Below are 17500 nucleotides of genomic sequence, written 5' to 3' on the forward strand. Positions count from 1 at the left end.
ATTACATGTACAGTCCATTTGTTGGAAATGTACAGGAAAAATCTTTTTAAAATTACAGGCCGAGAGAGGCAGTAGTTTAGTAGCAGTTAAAAGCAAGAGTAAACATAAAGGTCTTTAGCTTGGATTTAAAAATAGGCAGAGTAGGGGCAGATCTAATGTGTTCAGGGAGTTTGTTCCAGTTATGAGAGGCATAGTGGGAGAACGCGGCTTCACCATGTTTAGATTTGGTCCTTGGGACAATTAGTAGACCAGTGCCTGAAGATCTCAGGGATCTGGATGGTTCATAGTGTAGAAGCATTTCAGAGATGTAGTGTGGGCCTGACCCGTTGAGAGATTTGTAAACTATTAGCAGAATTTTAAAGTCTATTCTAAGATTTACTGGCAGCCAATGCAGGGATTTGAGAACTGGTGTAATGTGTTCAGCTTTCTTGGTTCTTGTTAGAACTCTAGCAGCCGCATTCTGAATGAGCTGAAGTTGTTTAACAGCTTTTTTGGGAAGACCATTGAAAAGACTGTTGCAGTAGTCTAGCCTGCTAGAAATGAAAGCATGAATTAGTTTTTCAAGATCTTGTTTGGACATATAGCCTCTAATCCTTGCTATATTTTTTAGATGATAGAAGGCAGATTTTCTTATAAGCTTGATGTGGGAGTTGAAATTTAGATCAGAGTCAATAATAATGCCAAGATTTTTTACCTGGTCCTTTGGCTTCAGAGATAGGGATTCGAGGTGAGCAGTAACTTTGAGCCTATCTTCTTTTTTGCCGAAGACAATTATCTCTGTTTTGTCTTTATTAAGTTGGAGAAAATTCTGGCACATCCAATCATTAATTTGCGCAAGGCACTGACACAGTGACTCTATGGGGGCATAGTCATCCGATGAGAGGGCTATGTAGAGTTGGGTGTCATCTGCATAGCTATGATAAGCTATTTTGTTTTTTTGCATAATTAGGCCCAGAGAGAGCATATAAAGGTTAAACAGGACAGGACCTAAAATTGATCCTTGGGGTACCCCACATGTCATTTTGGTTTGGTCAGATGTGTAGTTGCCAATGGAGACAAAGTAGTTCCTGTCTTGCAGATAAGATCTGAACCACTCTAGGACCGTGCCGGAAAGCCCGACCCAGTTTTCCAGTCTGTCCAATAGAATTTCGTGGTCAACCGTATCAAAGGCAGCGCTGAGGTCTAGTAACACTAAGATTGAGATTTTACCTGAATCAGTGTTCATTCGGATGTCATTTATAACTCTGATAAGCGCAGTTTCGGTGCTATGATGGGGTCGGAAGCCTGATTGGAAAGGATCTAGGAGGTCATTGGAGGATAGAAAGGTATTGAGTTGTTGGTAGACAGTTTTTTCGAGTATTTTGCTAATAAAGGGAAGATTTGATATTGGTCTGTAATTGCTGATTATAGAGGGGTCGAGGCTACGCTTCTTTAGCAAGGGCTTAACAACTGCAGTTTTTAGAGATTTTGGGAAAATGCCTGTAAGAAGAGAGGTATTAATTATCTTCAGTATGTCGGTCGCCAGGCAACTGTAGACATTTTTTAGAAAGCTTGTTGGCAGGGTGTCTAGGCAACACGATGAGGATTTAAGGCCTCGTATCGTTTCTTCTAGTTTCTTGTGGTCAATGACATTGAACTGAGTCATGTTAATTAAGCACCTATTCTGTGGGTGCGGCGGAGCCACATTTGTTCTTGATGTGGAAATAGTTAGTCTGATATTTATAATTTTATCCCTAAAGAAGGTCGCAAATTCATTGCATTTGACATTGGATAGAAGATCAGGGGCAATTTGTGGGGGGGGGTTTGTCAGCCTGTCAACAGTGGCAAAAAGAGTGCGAGCGTCATTGGTGTTTTTGCTGATAATGTCGGAGAAGAAGAATTTTCTGGAATTTTTTAGTTCCTGGTTGTAGGAGTGAAGACTATTTTTATAGATGTCATAATCGATGTGAAGTTTAGTTTTCCGCCATTTGCGCTCGGCTTTCCTACAATCTCTTTTTTTGTTATTTACAGAGGGAGCGTTTCTCCATGGTGCTTTTTTCTTACCGGAGATTAGTTTAGATCTAATGGGAGCTACAGCATCAATAGCCTTTAGGGTTTTAGAATTTTAGAAAATCCACATAGAACTACAGTCACATCTCCTGTTAGTTAAATCCACACAGCACTGCAGTCATATCTCCTGTTAGCTAAATCCACACAGCACTACAGTCATATCTCCTGTTAGCTAAATCCACACAGCACTGCAGTCATATCTCCTGTTAGCTAAATCCACACAGCACTACAGTCATATCTCCTGTTAGCTAAATCCACACAGCACTACAGTCATATCTCCTGTTAGCTAAATCCACACAGCACTACAGTCATATCTCCTGTTAGCTAAATCCACACAGCACTACAGTCACATCTCCTGTTAGCTAAATCCACACAGCACTGCAGTCATATCTCCTGTTAGCTAAATCCACACAGCACTGCAGTCATATCTCCTGTTAGCTAAATCCACACAGCACTACAGTCATATCTCCTGTTAACTAAATCCACACAGCACTACAGTCACATCTCCTGTTAGTTAAATCCACACAGCACTACAGTCATATCTCCTGTTAGCTAAATCCACACAGCACTGCAGTCATATCTCCTGTTAGCTAAATCCACATAGAACTACAGTCACATCTCCTGTTAGCTAAATCCACACAGCACTACAGTCATATCTCCTGTTAGCTAAATCCACACAGCACTACAGTCATATCTCCTGTTAGCTAAATCCACACAGCACTACAGTCATATCTCCTGTTAGCTAAATCCACACAGCACTACAGTCATATCTCCTGTTAGCTAAATCCACATAGAACTACAGTCATATCTCCTGTTAGCTAAATCCACACAGCACTACAGTCATATCTCCTGTTAGCTAAATCCACACAGCACTACAGTCATATCTCCTGTTAGCTAAATCCACACAGCACTACAGTCACATCTCCTGTTAGCTAAATCCACACAGCACTGCAGTCATATCTCCTGTTAGCTAAATCCACACAGCACTGCAGTCATATCTCCTGTTAGCTAAATCCACACAGCACTACAGTCATATCTCCTGTTAGCTAAATCCACACAGCACTGTAGTCATATCTCCTGTTAGCTAAATCCACACAGCACTACAGTCATATCTCCTGTTAGCTAAATCCACACAGCACTGCAGTCATATCTCCTGTTAGCTAAATCCACACAGCACTACAGTCATATATCCTGTTAGCTAAATCCACACAGCACTACAGTCATATCTCCTGTTAGCTAAATCCACACAGCACTACAGTCATATCTCCTGTTAGCTAAATCCACACAGCACTACAGTCATATCTCCTGTTAGCTAAATCCACACAGCACTACAGTCATATCTCCTGTTAGCTAAATCCACACAGCACTACAGTCATATCTCCTGTTAACTAAATCCACACAGCACTACAGTCATATATCCTGTTAGCTAAATCCACACAGCACTACAGTCATATATCCTGTTAGCTAAATCCACACAGCACTGCAGTCATATCTCCTGTTAGCTAAATCCACACAGCACTACAGTCATATCTCCTGTTAGCTAAATCCACACAGCACTACAGTCATATCTCCTGTTAACTAAATCCACACAGCACTACAGTCATATATCCTGTTAGCTAAATCCACACAGCACTACAGTCATATATCCTGTTAGCTAAATCCACACAGCACTGCAGTCATATCTCCTGTTAGCTAAATCCACACAGCACTACAGTCATATCTCCTGTTAGCTAAATCCACACAGCACTACAGTCATATATCCTGTTAACTAAATCCACACAGCACTACAGTCATATATCCTGTTAGCTAAATCCACACAGCACTGCAGTCATATCTCCTGTTAGCTAAATCCACACAGCACTGCAGTCATATCTCCTGTTAGCTAAATCCACACAGCACTACAGTCATATCTCCTGTTAGCTAAATCCACACAGCACTGCAGTCATATCTCCTGTTAGCTAAATCCACACAGCACTACAGTCATATCTCCTGTTAGCTAAATCCACACAGCACTACAGTCATATCTCCTGTTAGCTAAATCCACATAGCACTACAGTCATATCTCCTGTTAGCTAAATCCACACAGCACTACAGTCATATCTCCTGTTAGCTAAATCCACACAGCACTACAGTCATATCTCCTGTTAGCTAAATCCACACAGCACTACAGTCATATATCCTGTTAACTAAATCCACACAGCACTACAGTCACATCTCCTGTTAGCTAAATCCACACAGCACTACAGTCACATCTCCTGTTAGCTAAATCCACACAGCACTACAGTCATATCTCCTGTTAGCTAAATCCACACAGCACTACAGTCACATCTCCTGTTAGCTAAATCCACACAGCACTACAGTCACATCTCCTGTTAGCTAAATCCACACAGCACTACAGTCATATCTCCTGTTAGCTAAATCCACACAGCACTACAGTCACATCTCCTGTTAGCTAAATCCACACAGCACTACAGTCATATCTCCTGTTAGCTAAATCCACACAGCACTGCAGTCATATCTCCTGTTAGCTAAATCCACACAGCACTACAGTCATATCTCCTGTTAGCTAAATCCACACAGCACTACAGTCATATATCCTGTTAGCTAAATCCACACAGCACTACAGTCATATCTCCTGTTAGCTAAATCCACACAGCACTACAGTCATATCTCCTGTTAGCTAAATCCACACAGCACTGCAGTCATATCTCCTGTTAGCTAAATCCACACAGCACTACAGTCATATCTCCTGTTAGCTAAATCCACACAGCACTGCAGTCATATCTCCTGTTAGCTAAATCCACACAGCACTACAGTCATATCTCCTGTTAGCTAAATCCACACAGCACTACAGTCATATCTCCTGTTAGCTAAATCCACACAGCACTACAGTCATATCTCCTGTTAGCTAAATCCACACAGCACTACAGTCATATCTCCTGTTAGCTAAATCCACACAGCACTACAGTCATATCTCCTGTTAGCTAAATCCACACAGCACTACAGTCATATCTCCTGTTAGCTAAATCCACATAGCACTACAGTCATATCTCCTGTTAGCTAAATCCACACAGCACTACAGTCATATCTCCTGTTAGCTAAATCCACATAGCACTACAGTCATATCTCCTGTTAGCTAAATCCACACAGCACTACAGTCATATCTCCTGTTAGCTAAATCCACATAGAACTACAGTCATATCTCCTGTTAGCTAAATCCACACAGCACTACAGTCATATCTCCTGTTAGCTAAATCCACACAGCACTGCAGTCATATCTCCTGTTAGCTAAATCCACACAGCACTACAGTCATATCTCCTGTTAGCTAAATCCACACAGCACTACAGTCATATCTCCTGTTAGCTAAATCCACACAGCACTGTAGTCATATCTCCTGTTAGCTAAATCCACACAGCACTGCAGTCATATCTCCTGTTAGCTAAATCCACACAGCACTACAGTCATATCTCCTGTTAGCTAAATCCACATAGAACTACAGTCATATCTCCTGTTAGCTAAATCCACACAGCACTACAGTCATATCTCCTGTTAGCTAAATCCACACAGCACTACAGTCATATCTCCTGTTAGCTAAATCCACATAGAACTACAGTCATATCTCCTGTTAGCTAAATCCACACAGCACTACAGTCATATCTCCTGTTAGCTAAATCCACACAGCACTACAGTCATATCTCCTGTTAGCTAAATCCACATAGAACTACAGTCATATCTCCTGTTAGCTAAATCCACACAGCACTACAGTCATATCTCCTGTTAGCTGAATCCACACAGCACTGCAGTCATATCTCCTGTTAGCTAAATCCACACAGCACTACAGTCACATCTCCTGTTAGCTAAATCCACACAGCACTACAGTCATATCTCCTGTTAGCTAAATCCACACAGCACTACAGTCATATCTCCTGTTAGCTAAATCCACATAGAACTACAGTCATATCTCCTGTTAGCTAAATCCACACAGCACTGCAGTCATATCTCCTGTTAGCTAAATCCACACAGCACTGCAGTCATATCTCCTGTTAGCTAAATCCACACAGCACTACAGTCATATATCCTGTTAGCTAAATCCACACAGCACTACAGTCATATCTCCTGTTAGCTGAATCCACACAGCACTACAGTCATATCTCCTGTTAGCTAAATCCACATAGCACTACAGTCATATCTCCTGTTAGCTAAATCCACACAGCACTACAGTCATATCTCCTGTTAGCTAAATCCACACAGCACTACAGTCATATCTCCTGTTAGCTAAATCCACATAGAACTACAGTCATATCTCCTGTTAGCTAAATCCACACAGCACTACAGTCATATCTCCTGTTAGCTAAATCCACACAGCACTACAGTCATATCTCCTGTTAGCTAAATCCACATAGCACTACAGTCATATCTCCTGTTAGCTAAATCCACACAGCACTACAGTCATATCTCCTGTTAGCTAAATCCACATAGCACTGTAGTCATATCTCCTGTTAGCTAAATCCACACAGCACTGCAGTCATATCTCCAAACTGCTTCTCTCATATTAGCTCCTGAAAGGTTGACAGCCTTGTTTTCAGGTACAGGAAGTTGAACGACTGTGAATTTTTCTCGTTTATCGAAATGCTTTTGAAATGGCGCCTCCTCTGGTCGACCTGGCCTTAGGGATCTGGGGGCATCACGGCCAGAGGGAGGGGCCAACGGCAGCCATGTTCCCTCCATGGCGCTACGTCCTGCCGGTGAAACTCCTCCTCGCTGTCAGGTGAAAAGAAGCGTCTGGCGACTGCACATGTGTCGGCGGGAGGCACGTGCTAGTCTACGGCTTTCTCCAGATCGGCAGAGGGGGTGGAGCAACGACCGGGAACGCAGGGGGAATTTTGTCCAAGTACAACTGGAGTGAAAAAAAAACATGAAAATCCCACATGTTGGACTGAAGTTATGACGTTTTCAGCCAACAGTGACAGAATCAGACACCTATCTGAAAACAGCTGCTCATATCTTTACATCAAGATCCCATTTCTTCATGAAGAACAACAGCATGTCTGACATAAGAATTCCAACCAATACATCACAGGATTTCTAAACAAGTCCCCCTCCGACCATATAAAACATCACAACTTTCAAAGCTAACACGCGTAGCAACATAGCTCAGTCTCTGTTTACTTTTCCTCACACGAGACGATTGCATCCTGGTGACTGGAACCAATTACTGGAATGTATTTGTCTTGGAGAAGCTGTTGTTTGCCACAGCTCCAGGTGAGGCTCCATTCATCTCACAGCTCCAGGTGAGGCTCCATTCATCTCACCACCTCTCTCTCCTTCCTCGTTAGTCCCGGTCCAACCTGTTACACTCTGCCGGGGACGTCCCGTTTCAACCGGATATACGACACATGACGTTAGACAGCCATCAAAATGCTGTTTCCTCACGCGTTTTAACACATTTTCCCTGCAGTTTCTTCCTCCTTAGCCATGTCTCCGCAGACTTAGAAAGCCAATAGAAATCTCCAATGTAAAGAAGCTTTGATATCAGGATGTCAGAGATGAGTTTTAGGTGGTCATTCTGGGCTGGGTCACAGAGTCATATCTATCTTCTTCATGGATCAGCTCTGACAGCTGTCATGTTAAAGCGCTCTGGAGAACTAACACACTGAGCCGGCGCTGGCTCAGTGTGGAGGATCTAAAGTGTCATGGCGGCCCACAGCGAGCAGATGCCTCAAAGCCAGTCCTTGTTTATGTGTGTTTACGTCTCTTCCTCTCTGGGAAGCATGTTTTGTGGGCGAAAACTGTTTGTTCAAGATGCTTTGAGACAACGTGTCTCTTAGCTTACAGACACAGTCAAGACAACACAAGCAGGCATCTGTAAAGTGCAGGGAGCGTCCTGTTGTGTTCAGGCACGCACGCACGCACGCACGCACGCACGCCACGCACGCACGCACGCACGCACGCCACGCACGCACGCACGCAACGCACGCCGCGCACGCACGCACGCAACGCACGCACGCCATAAACCACAAGCCTGTTATCAGGACTTCATACTGAGAGAGAGAGAGAGAGAGAGAGAGAGAGGGAGAGAGAGAGAGGGAGAGAGAGACAGAGAGGGAGAGAGAGAGAGACAGAGAGAGAGAGAGAGAGAGAGAGAGGGAGAGAGAGAGGGAGAGACAAAGAGAGAGAGAGAGACAGAGAGGGAGAGAGAGAGAGACAGAGAGAGAGAGAGAGACAGAGAGAGAGAGAGAGAGAGAGAGGGAGAGACAAAGAGAGAGAGAGAGACAGAGCGGGAGAGAGACAGAGACAGAGAGAGAGAGAGAGGGGGAGAGAGAGAGAGAGGGGGAGAGAGAGAGGGAGAGACAAAGAGAGAGAGAGACAGAGAGGGAGAGAGACAGAGAGACAGAGAAAGAGAGAAAGACAGAGAGAGAGAGAGAGACAGAGAGAGAGAGAGAGAGAGAGGGAGAGACAAAGAGAGAGAGAGAGAGAGAGGGAGAGAGAGAGAGAGAGAGAGAGAGAGAGAGACACTGTGAGTCTTTGGCAGAAGCAGATGAAATGTAATGTAAAGTTTGATTCACGGTGACATTTATGGCGTCCAGGAAGGGAAAGACGGGTCCAAGATCAAAACCCAACTTAGATTCTAAAGTGCACTCGGCCCCAATTGAGTTCTGATGAAGGTTAAGAGTGAAGGTTAACGCTGGATATAAAGGAGTCCAGCTTCCAGAGGAACCGCCATGAATACCAATCACAGAGTGAACAGAGAAGAACGCATTTATGAAAGGGAGAAGCAACATTATGGGTATTATACCACTGGAGAGGAGGACACAGGAGGAGATGGTGGACACATAAGATGACACTTTAGGACACTAAACTGAGATTGGATGGAGAGTTGGATAGGGGCAGAGGACTGATAGATCGGGGAAGCGAGCCTGTGACCCGGAGTTAGCCGGGTCAACTCCCCACACCTGCTGGAGTTAGCCAGGTCAACTCCCCACACCTGCTGGAGTTAGCCAGGTCAACTCCCCACACCTGCTGGGACAGTTAGCTGGCAAAGTGGATGAGGTTGAGAGAAAGTGGGTTACGCCAATGCAGTAAATGACATCCCTTCAACATCACACGTTGATGATATCAAACAGACATTTTCCAAAGGGGGTCTCTTCCTTTAAGCATCTACGACACTGCTACATTTGAATGTAATAGAGAGGCAACGTGACCGCCTACTTCCTGCTTCAGCACTGTACCAGAGATTTTCATCCGCCATTTATTTTCCCATAGACATTTCGTAAAATGCTTATAAAAATAGTTTTACTTCGTCGAACCAAACGGTTCAGCTATATTTAGAATCGGGAGAGACCATAGAACATTTCACTGGGACCAAAACTTAAAAAAAACATAAAAAAAACATTTTCTTTAAATCCACCATTCTTTTACGTTTTGGTCAGAGTGAAATGTTATGTGGTCTCTCCTGTTTCTATATCTGAACAGTTTGGTTTGACCCAGTAACACTATTTGTATAAGCATTTTAGGAAATGTCTATGGGAAAATAAATGGTGGATGAAAATCTCTGGTGCAGTGCTGAAGCAGGAAGTAGGTGCAAAGTGACGGTTGGATACCTCGGCCATGTTGATGAGGCCCAGGGCGAGCGTCTTGTAGCCCAGGATGGTGCGGTTCTTGTAGCGCTTGCGGCGCTGCAGCATGATCTGGAGCTTGTTGGCGTCCCTCTTCAGGAAGTGAGGGTACTGCGGGTCCAAACACACATGAATACACACACACACACACACACACACACACACACACACACACACACACGCACACACACACACTTTAATACCTTTATTACCTTGTATTTTATTATAAAAAAAAAAGTCCTTGAACACAAACAATAATAGATGCACAAACAATGGGAAATCCCATAATGACAAATGTATCTAGTCTGAATCTAGTCTGAATCTATGGATAAAGGAAACAGCGCCTCCTCCAAATGTGGCGACTGCCAATTATTGCAGAAATGGAGCAGAATTTGGCCCGAGCCCGACACACACACACACACACACACACACACACACACACACACACACACACACACACACACACACACTCTCAAACAAACAGCTGGCAGGTGGTTGATTGATTGAGAACGGGTGACATTTACTTCCTGGGTCAGGCTAATTAGGGCTCGTTACATAAGGCGTGCGTTCCCCGCTGGCCTATCTCCGGCGTCCCGAAGTGACGAATCGCTTAATCACCTCCGAACTGTGACATAACACGCCGTTAACGATGTAGCGCGCTCCTTCACCACTCCTAGCCATGTTGAAAATGCCAGGAAATCACCCTCTCAATACGTTTCATGGGCTTTGCCTGCCTGTGCTGCTGGAGAAGACTCAGAGTAATGACTGGAGGAGACTCAGAGTAATGACTGGAGAAGACTCAGAGTAATGACTGAAGACTCAGAGTAATGACTGGAGAAGACTCAGAGTAATGACTGGAGAAGACTCAGAGTAATGACTGGAGAAGACTCAAAGTTAAGTTATCCTTTATTTATCCCCTTGGGGAAATTCATCCTCTGCATTTGACCCATCCTCTACTAGGAACCTTCCTAGAACTAGGAGCAGTGGGCAGCCACTGTGCAGCGCCCGGGGACCAACTCCAGTTCTTTTGCCAGTACCTTGGTCAGGGGCACTGACAGGAATATTAACCCTAACATACATGTCTTTCTTGATGGTGGGAGGAAACCGGAGCACCCGGAGAAAACCCACACGGACACGGGGAGAACATGCAAACTCCACACAGAAAGGACCTGGGACGGACCGGGGTTCGAACCCGGGACCTTCTTGCTGTGAGGCAACAGTGTTAACCACTGAGCCACCGTGCCATCCTTAGTATGAGATACATCCAGAGTAATGACTGGTGAAGACTCAGAGTAATGACTGGTGAAGACTCAGAGTAATGACTGGAGAAGACTCAGAGTAATGACTGGTGAAGACTCAGAGTAATGACTGGAGAAGACTCAGAGTAATGACTGGAGAAGACTCAGAGTAATGACTGGAGAAGACTCAGAGTAATGACTGGTGAAGACTCAGAGTAATGACTGGAGAAGACTCAGAGTAATGACTGGAGACTCAGAGTAATGACTGGAGAAGACTCAGAGTAATGACTGAAGACTCAGAGTAATGACTGGAGAAGACTCAGAGTAATGACTGGAGAAGACTCAGAGTAATGACTGAAGACTCAGAGTAATGACTGGGGAAGACTCAGAGTAATGACTGGAGAAGACTCAGAGTAATGACTGGAGACTCAGAGTAATGACTGGAGAAGACTCAGAGTAATGACTGGAGAAGACTCAGAGTAATGACTGGAGAAGACTCAGAGTAATGACTGAAGACTCAGAGTAATGACTGGAGAAGACTCAGAGTAATGACTGGAGAAGACTCAGAGTAATGACTGGAGAAGACTCAGAGTAATGACTGGAGAAGACTCAGAGTAATGACTGGTGAAGACTCAGAGTAATGACTGGAGAAGACTCAGAGTAATGACTGGAGACTCAGAGTAATGACTGGAGAAGACTCAGAGTAATGACTGAAGACTCAGAGTAATGACTGGAGAAGACTCAGAGTAATGACTGAAGACTCAGAGTAATGACTGGGGAAGACTCAGAGTAATGACTGGAGAAGACTCAGAGTAATGACTGGAGACTCAGAGTAATGACTGGAGAAGACTCAGAGTAATGACTGGAGAAGACTCAGAGTAATGACTGAAGACTCAGAGTAATGACTGGAGAAGACTCAGAGTAATGACTGGAGAAGACTCAGAGTAATGACTGAAGACTCAGAGTAATGACTGGAGAAGACTCAGAGTAATGACTGAAGACTCAGAGTAATGACTGGAGAAGACTCAGAGTAATAACTGGAGAAGACTCAGAGTAATGACTGAAGACTCAGAGTAATGACTGGAGAAGACTCAGAGTAATGACTGGAGAAGACTCAGAGTAATGACTGGAGAAGACTCAGAGTAATGACTGGAGAAGACTCAGAGTAATGACTGGAGAAGACTCAGAGTAATGACTGGAGAAGACTCAGAGTAATGACTGGAGACTCAGAGTAATGACTGGAGAAGACTCAGAGTAATGACTGGAGAAGACTCAGAGTAATGACTGGAGACTCAGAGTAATGACTGGAGAAGACTCAGAGTAATGACTGGAGACTCAGAGTAATGACTGAAGACTCAGAGTAATGACAGGAGAAGACTCAGAGTAATGACTGGAGACTCAGAGTAATGACTGGAGAAGAGTCAGAGTAATGACTGGAGAAGACTCAGAGTAATGACTGGAGAAGACTCAGAGTAATGACTGGAGACTCAGAGTAATGACTGGAGAAGAGTCAGAGTAATGACTGGAGAAGACTCAGAGTAATGACTGGAGAAGACTCAGAGTAATGACTGGAGACTCAGAGTAATGACTGGAGAAGACTCAGAGTAATGACTGGAGAAGACTCAGAGTAATGACTGGAGAAGACTCAGAGTAATGACTGGAGACTCAGAGTAATGACTGAAGACTCAGAGTAATGACTGGAGAAGACTCAGAGTAATGCCTGGAGGAGACTCAGAGTAATGACTGGAGAAGACTCAGAGTAATGCCTGGAGAAGATCTCTGTGTGCTGGCTGACCTCTTGGCATCATTTAGAAGCGTGGAGATGGAATGGGAGGATGTAGAGCAGAAGAAACCCCAGTGGGAAGTGCATTAACAGCACGCTGTGTTGTGCTGCTTGAACGCACAGGGAGAAAATGTGTGTATTAATAACAATAATGTGTGTATGAATGTGTTATGCGCTCTGCTGTCAATATATCTTGTATATCTCTTGCTGTGTGGCAGCTTCTGCTATGTGTCAGCTTAACCCATTGATACCTGATGCAGCATTTGTGTGTGTATCCCTTTAAGACCGCAAACCGCATTGACGCGGTTCGCGGTCTTAAAGGGATACACACACAAATGAGGGATATACACGCAAATGCTGCATCAGGTATCAATGGGTTAATCTCTCTGCACCACTGCTGCCAAGGCAACAATCTATTTTTTTTTACTTTTATTGAAACAAATCACTTATTGCTGTAATTATATTCTCTCTTTTTTTATTTAACGATTGACAACAGTAGAAGACCAATTTCAATATGTACTGTATCCATTTATATCTTTATTAACATATCTCCATATCATCTTAGATACTATACAGTATCTATCCACCTTAAATCTAGCTGCCATGATGTCTATGGGTGCTTCTTCCGGTGTAATAGACGGTTTTAACTTGACAAAAAAAACCTGTCTATGAGGGTTTTACAGCAGAGCCATTCTGCTCTACAGCCGTAAGGGTTAATATGTCACTTTTATAAGTTTAGAACAAAATGTAGATGGTCTAAGTAACCATTTAGATTACTGTTATGTGCTCAGTTTATCAAAAATAACGGCTATTTAGAAATCTGGTTTTCATTTTCAGCTTTATTTTATGCATGAAATGTCGTTCGGGTGCTGGGATAACGTAATGCATTATGGGTTACGTTGATTAAAAAAAAATATGTTGCGTTTATTGCTGTTGGCAAACTAAGTGATTGTGATTTGGACCTGCCGTGTGTGTGATGCATCAGACCTACAGAGTGAGTGTGAGAGTGTGAGAGTGTGAGAGTATGAGTGAGTGAGTGAGAGAGTGAGAGAGTGAGAGAGTGAGTGAGTGAGTGAGTGAGTGAGTGAGTGAGTGAGTGAGTGAGTGAGTGAGAGTGTGTGTGTGTGTGTGTGTGTGTGTGTGTGTGTGTGTGTGTGTGTGTGTGTGTGTGTGTGTGTGTGTGTGTGTGTGTGTGTGTGTGTGATGCACCAGGTGGGAAAAGGCACTTCCTCATAGTTGAGAGGTAAATCCCCTTTGAATCTTCCAAGTATGATTTCAGTGTAAAACTCTGAGTCACGACACACAAGATGGCTTTCTTTCTTTCTTTCTTTCTTTCTTTCTTTCTTTCTTTCTTTCTTTCTTTCTTAGCTTTCGTTTGTGTGACATTAATGAGTGAAAAGAAACTCTTCAGCTTTAGCTGCGGACCCGGGAGAGAGGAAAAGACTTAAACGCTGTTAAAAGCATCGTTATTAGCGGGGTGTCTTGCATTTTTCAGTCTGTTTTATTGTTTGGTGGTATATATATATACGTATTTTCATTTCATGTCTTGATATTTACAGCGCAGCTACCATGAACATTCTCAACTATTTTAAAACAGTGGTCAGAATGAAAGAATGAGAGAGCTTCTATGCATAGCTGTCTATGGAGACCCATTTCTACACCAGGAAGAGAGACCCATTTCTAACACCAACAGCAGCTTCCATGGACCAGAATGCAATGCAGCCACGAGGGGGTGTGTTTTGAGTAAAGGGGCGTGACTCCCACTTGTCTGCTAGTGGAAAAACTTGCTCTCACTGTATTAACAGTAGACGAGGCAACTGCAGCACTTGATCACAGAATAACTTGTGCAATGCACTCAATCAATGCAATCAAATAATTTATTATGATATCTAACAGTGTGCTGTTTTATATCATGTCATATTATATCAAGCATTTTCATTTTCTTTCTTTTTACTTATTATAAAGCACTTTGAACTACATCGTTTGTATGAAAAGTGCTCTATAAATACAGTTTATTATTATTATGATTATTATTTATTTATTTATTTTATGACTGGGAGGTATTCAGCTTTAATTGTTTTAAACATTTAAACATTGTAACCTTTGCAGGCGCTGCTGTGTGTTCCTGAATAAAACATATCACGACTAGGGGGAATCATAAACAGCTTTTTGAATGACGGGGCCCCCGACCTGAGCGAGGGCCCCGTGTGGCCACGTCTGTACCTGCAGGGAGAAGGTGAGCTGCAGGTCGGTCTCCGTCAGGCCCGCCGCCGACAACAGGATCTCATTGGAGCGCAGGATCCGCTTGGAGCCCTAGAGGGCGATAACGAGAGAGAGAGAGGGAGAGAGAGAGAGAGGGGGGGAGGAAAGAAAGAAAGGAAAGAAGACAGAGAGAGCGTGCGTCAGGAGGAGATTAGCCGTTAGCGCGCCCGGGCTAACTCCCGCGGTGTCAAAATGAGCTCCCATCAACCACATGCAGAGGCAGAGGAGCGAGGGGGCAGAGGGGCAGCGGCGGAGAGGAGTTAACAGCTTCAAAGTGTCTTATATGTCAGAGACCACTGAGAACGTATTGCTTTACTTACATACAAAACAAGATGGAGGCGGTGAAGGGGGGAAGGACAGGGAGCGCTAATTGGATGAGGAGCTGCAGCATTAACGAGGCATTAACGAGGCATTAACGAAGCTTTGAGTGTATCATCATGTGTCAAGAAGTACAGAGAAGAAGTTGTCGGTTCACATCGATATGAGAGCAGAGAAAAAGCGTTGGAAGGGCAAGAGAGGAGGAAGAGTGGTAAAACTGATTCAAGTGGATTATGTATCCAAATCTGCTTTGCCGAGATAGATCAGAGAATAGAGTGTAAGAAAAGGAGAGGAGGGAAACTAAATGGAAATATATAAACTTATAGAAGCAGAAAAACAATCACATGCTGCTGGAGTGCACACTGTAGATTCACATTATGTGGCTTGGCAGCAGAGGGAATCTATATTTCTACTTCATATTTTTGTCTCTCTTGAAGTTGAAGTAGATTCTGACATGTTTACAAAGAATTTGAGAAGTTGGAAAAAATTGCTAGAGTTAGCTGTGCCCCTGTTTGCATATGAGTTATTTTGGCTATAAAGATCCTAACCAGGTGCTTCATACAAAAGACAAAATGATGACAGAACATCTGCTGGTCTGGCACACCTGATGATGGTTAAAATAAGGTCAAACTGATGAATAAAATAAATAATTACTAAGTTAACTCTGAGGTGGAAAAACTTTTTTTATTTCTTTTTTATTTATATTTAATTTCCCCAACCAGCAAGGTTTAAGTTAGTCATTTAGATTTATTCAGTGCTTAGATGTAGAGCCATATGAAATCCGTTTTATTTTTTTCCTAATTCCATTTGATCTTTTCCCAAATTCAGTTTTTTCCGTTTTAATTGTTCTGAATTCTGTGTTTTGCTTTTTATGCTCATTTTACCATCAGAAGTACGGTAGTGTCTAATATGTGGGGATGAATAAATGTCCACAATTTAATAAGATATAACAATCAGTTTACACAACAATGCACTATTTTTAACAAGTGATTCAAGTCAGAAATACAGTAGATGACTGTACAAAACATTCTATATAATTTTTATGTTTGTAAAGTGCTTTTAAGCTTCTCATTGTGTGCTTAAAGTAAAGAAAAAACAACTGTGAACAATACATTCACTTCAAACACAAGAAGATGCTTCAAATACTATTTTATTTTGAAAGTTATAACTGGAAGTGGTGGTGTTTATCTTTGCTAACTTGAACGAGTCAACGTGAGTCTACTAGAGAAAGAAGAAATTGTGTAAAAACGGCATGTGTCAAGTGAATAAGAATACACAGCCACAATTGAAACTTTTCCAACTTCATCATGTGCAAAAATGGATATTTCGTCTTTCATTCCCTGTTGCCATCTAGACTACGGTCGGAAGGCTTTGACTAGGAAGGCAAGTAACATCAACAACAATGATAACTGCGTAAAGTATTTAAACAGTCAATTGAGCTAACGTGATCAAGACCGTCTGCAAGTAGTTAACATTATGCTAACGTTTTAAACGAACAACATAACAGAATTAAATAGAATAGTGAGAAGGTCTAACAATGCAGAATCATTCACAGCTGACATCTAACGCTAACGTTATAGGCTACTTCACGCACACTTCAGACAGGGTTATTGACATGTCCATATTATTGTCTCTGCACATTGTCACCGACGCTATTGCTGGAATGCTTGGAATGCACTTGTTAATGCGCTCATTAACTATAGACAAGTTTCCTGGGCCGTTCCTAGGGCGGCGCCATAGCAGCCTTTCGTGTCCCCGGCTTCTGACTGACTGTGAGAGAGGAGAGTACTGTAACCTAACGTTAGTCTGACTGTGAGAGAGGAGAGTACTGTCACTGTAACCTAACATTAGTCTGACTGACTGTGACAGAGGAGAGGACTGTAACCTAAGTCCGGCTGACGCTTCGGAGCTTCTGAGATAATTCATCGCGTTGCCGTCCACCGCCATTGATTCCTCAAAATACGCTATAATCCTGCCTGTAGTTACGTTCGGCCATTTACACATTATCTTCCCATGTGTCCACTGTCAATGGGTGTGGGATAGACACTCTTTCATTAGATAGGAGACTCGCAGAATGATCCCAAGTTTGCATTTTTTCGGCGGTCGCTATGCCTACTACGGTAGTACAGTACGTTACGCTTCTCCGTATTCACAAACACCGGAAGCGACGGACACGATGGCGGCCGAGTCCGGAAGCAAACCGGAAGTGCCCAGGAAACTTGTCTATAGTTAC

The 17500-nt window shown here is 43.2% G+C and overlaps 1 protein-coding gene across 1 annotated transcript in view; it reads right to left on the reverse strand.

Moving 5' to 3' along the window:
* LOC310779737 (phosphofurin acidic cluster sorting protein 1-like) overlaps nt 1-17500 on the reverse strand; it is a gene marked incomplete at its 3' end in the record, with an annotated part of 106058 nt that overhangs the window by 10854 nt on the left and 77704 nt on the right. Inside the window, exons 3-4 of the mRNA XM_083640230.1 lie at nt 14911-15000; nt 9652-9777 (exon numbers count right to left, since the gene is read on the reverse strand). Coding sequence (XP_083496356.1) covers nt 9652-9777; nt 14911-15000 — 216 coding nt within the window. The remainder of the gene's footprint in view (nt 1-9651; nt 9778-14910; nt 15001-17500) is intronic.

Source organism: Poromitra crassiceps, assembly GCF_964638095.1.
Source record: "Poromitra crassiceps genome assembly, chromosome: 7".
NCBI lineage: Eukaryota > Metazoa > Chordata > Actinopteri > Beryciformes > Melamphaidae > Poromitra > Poromitra crassiceps.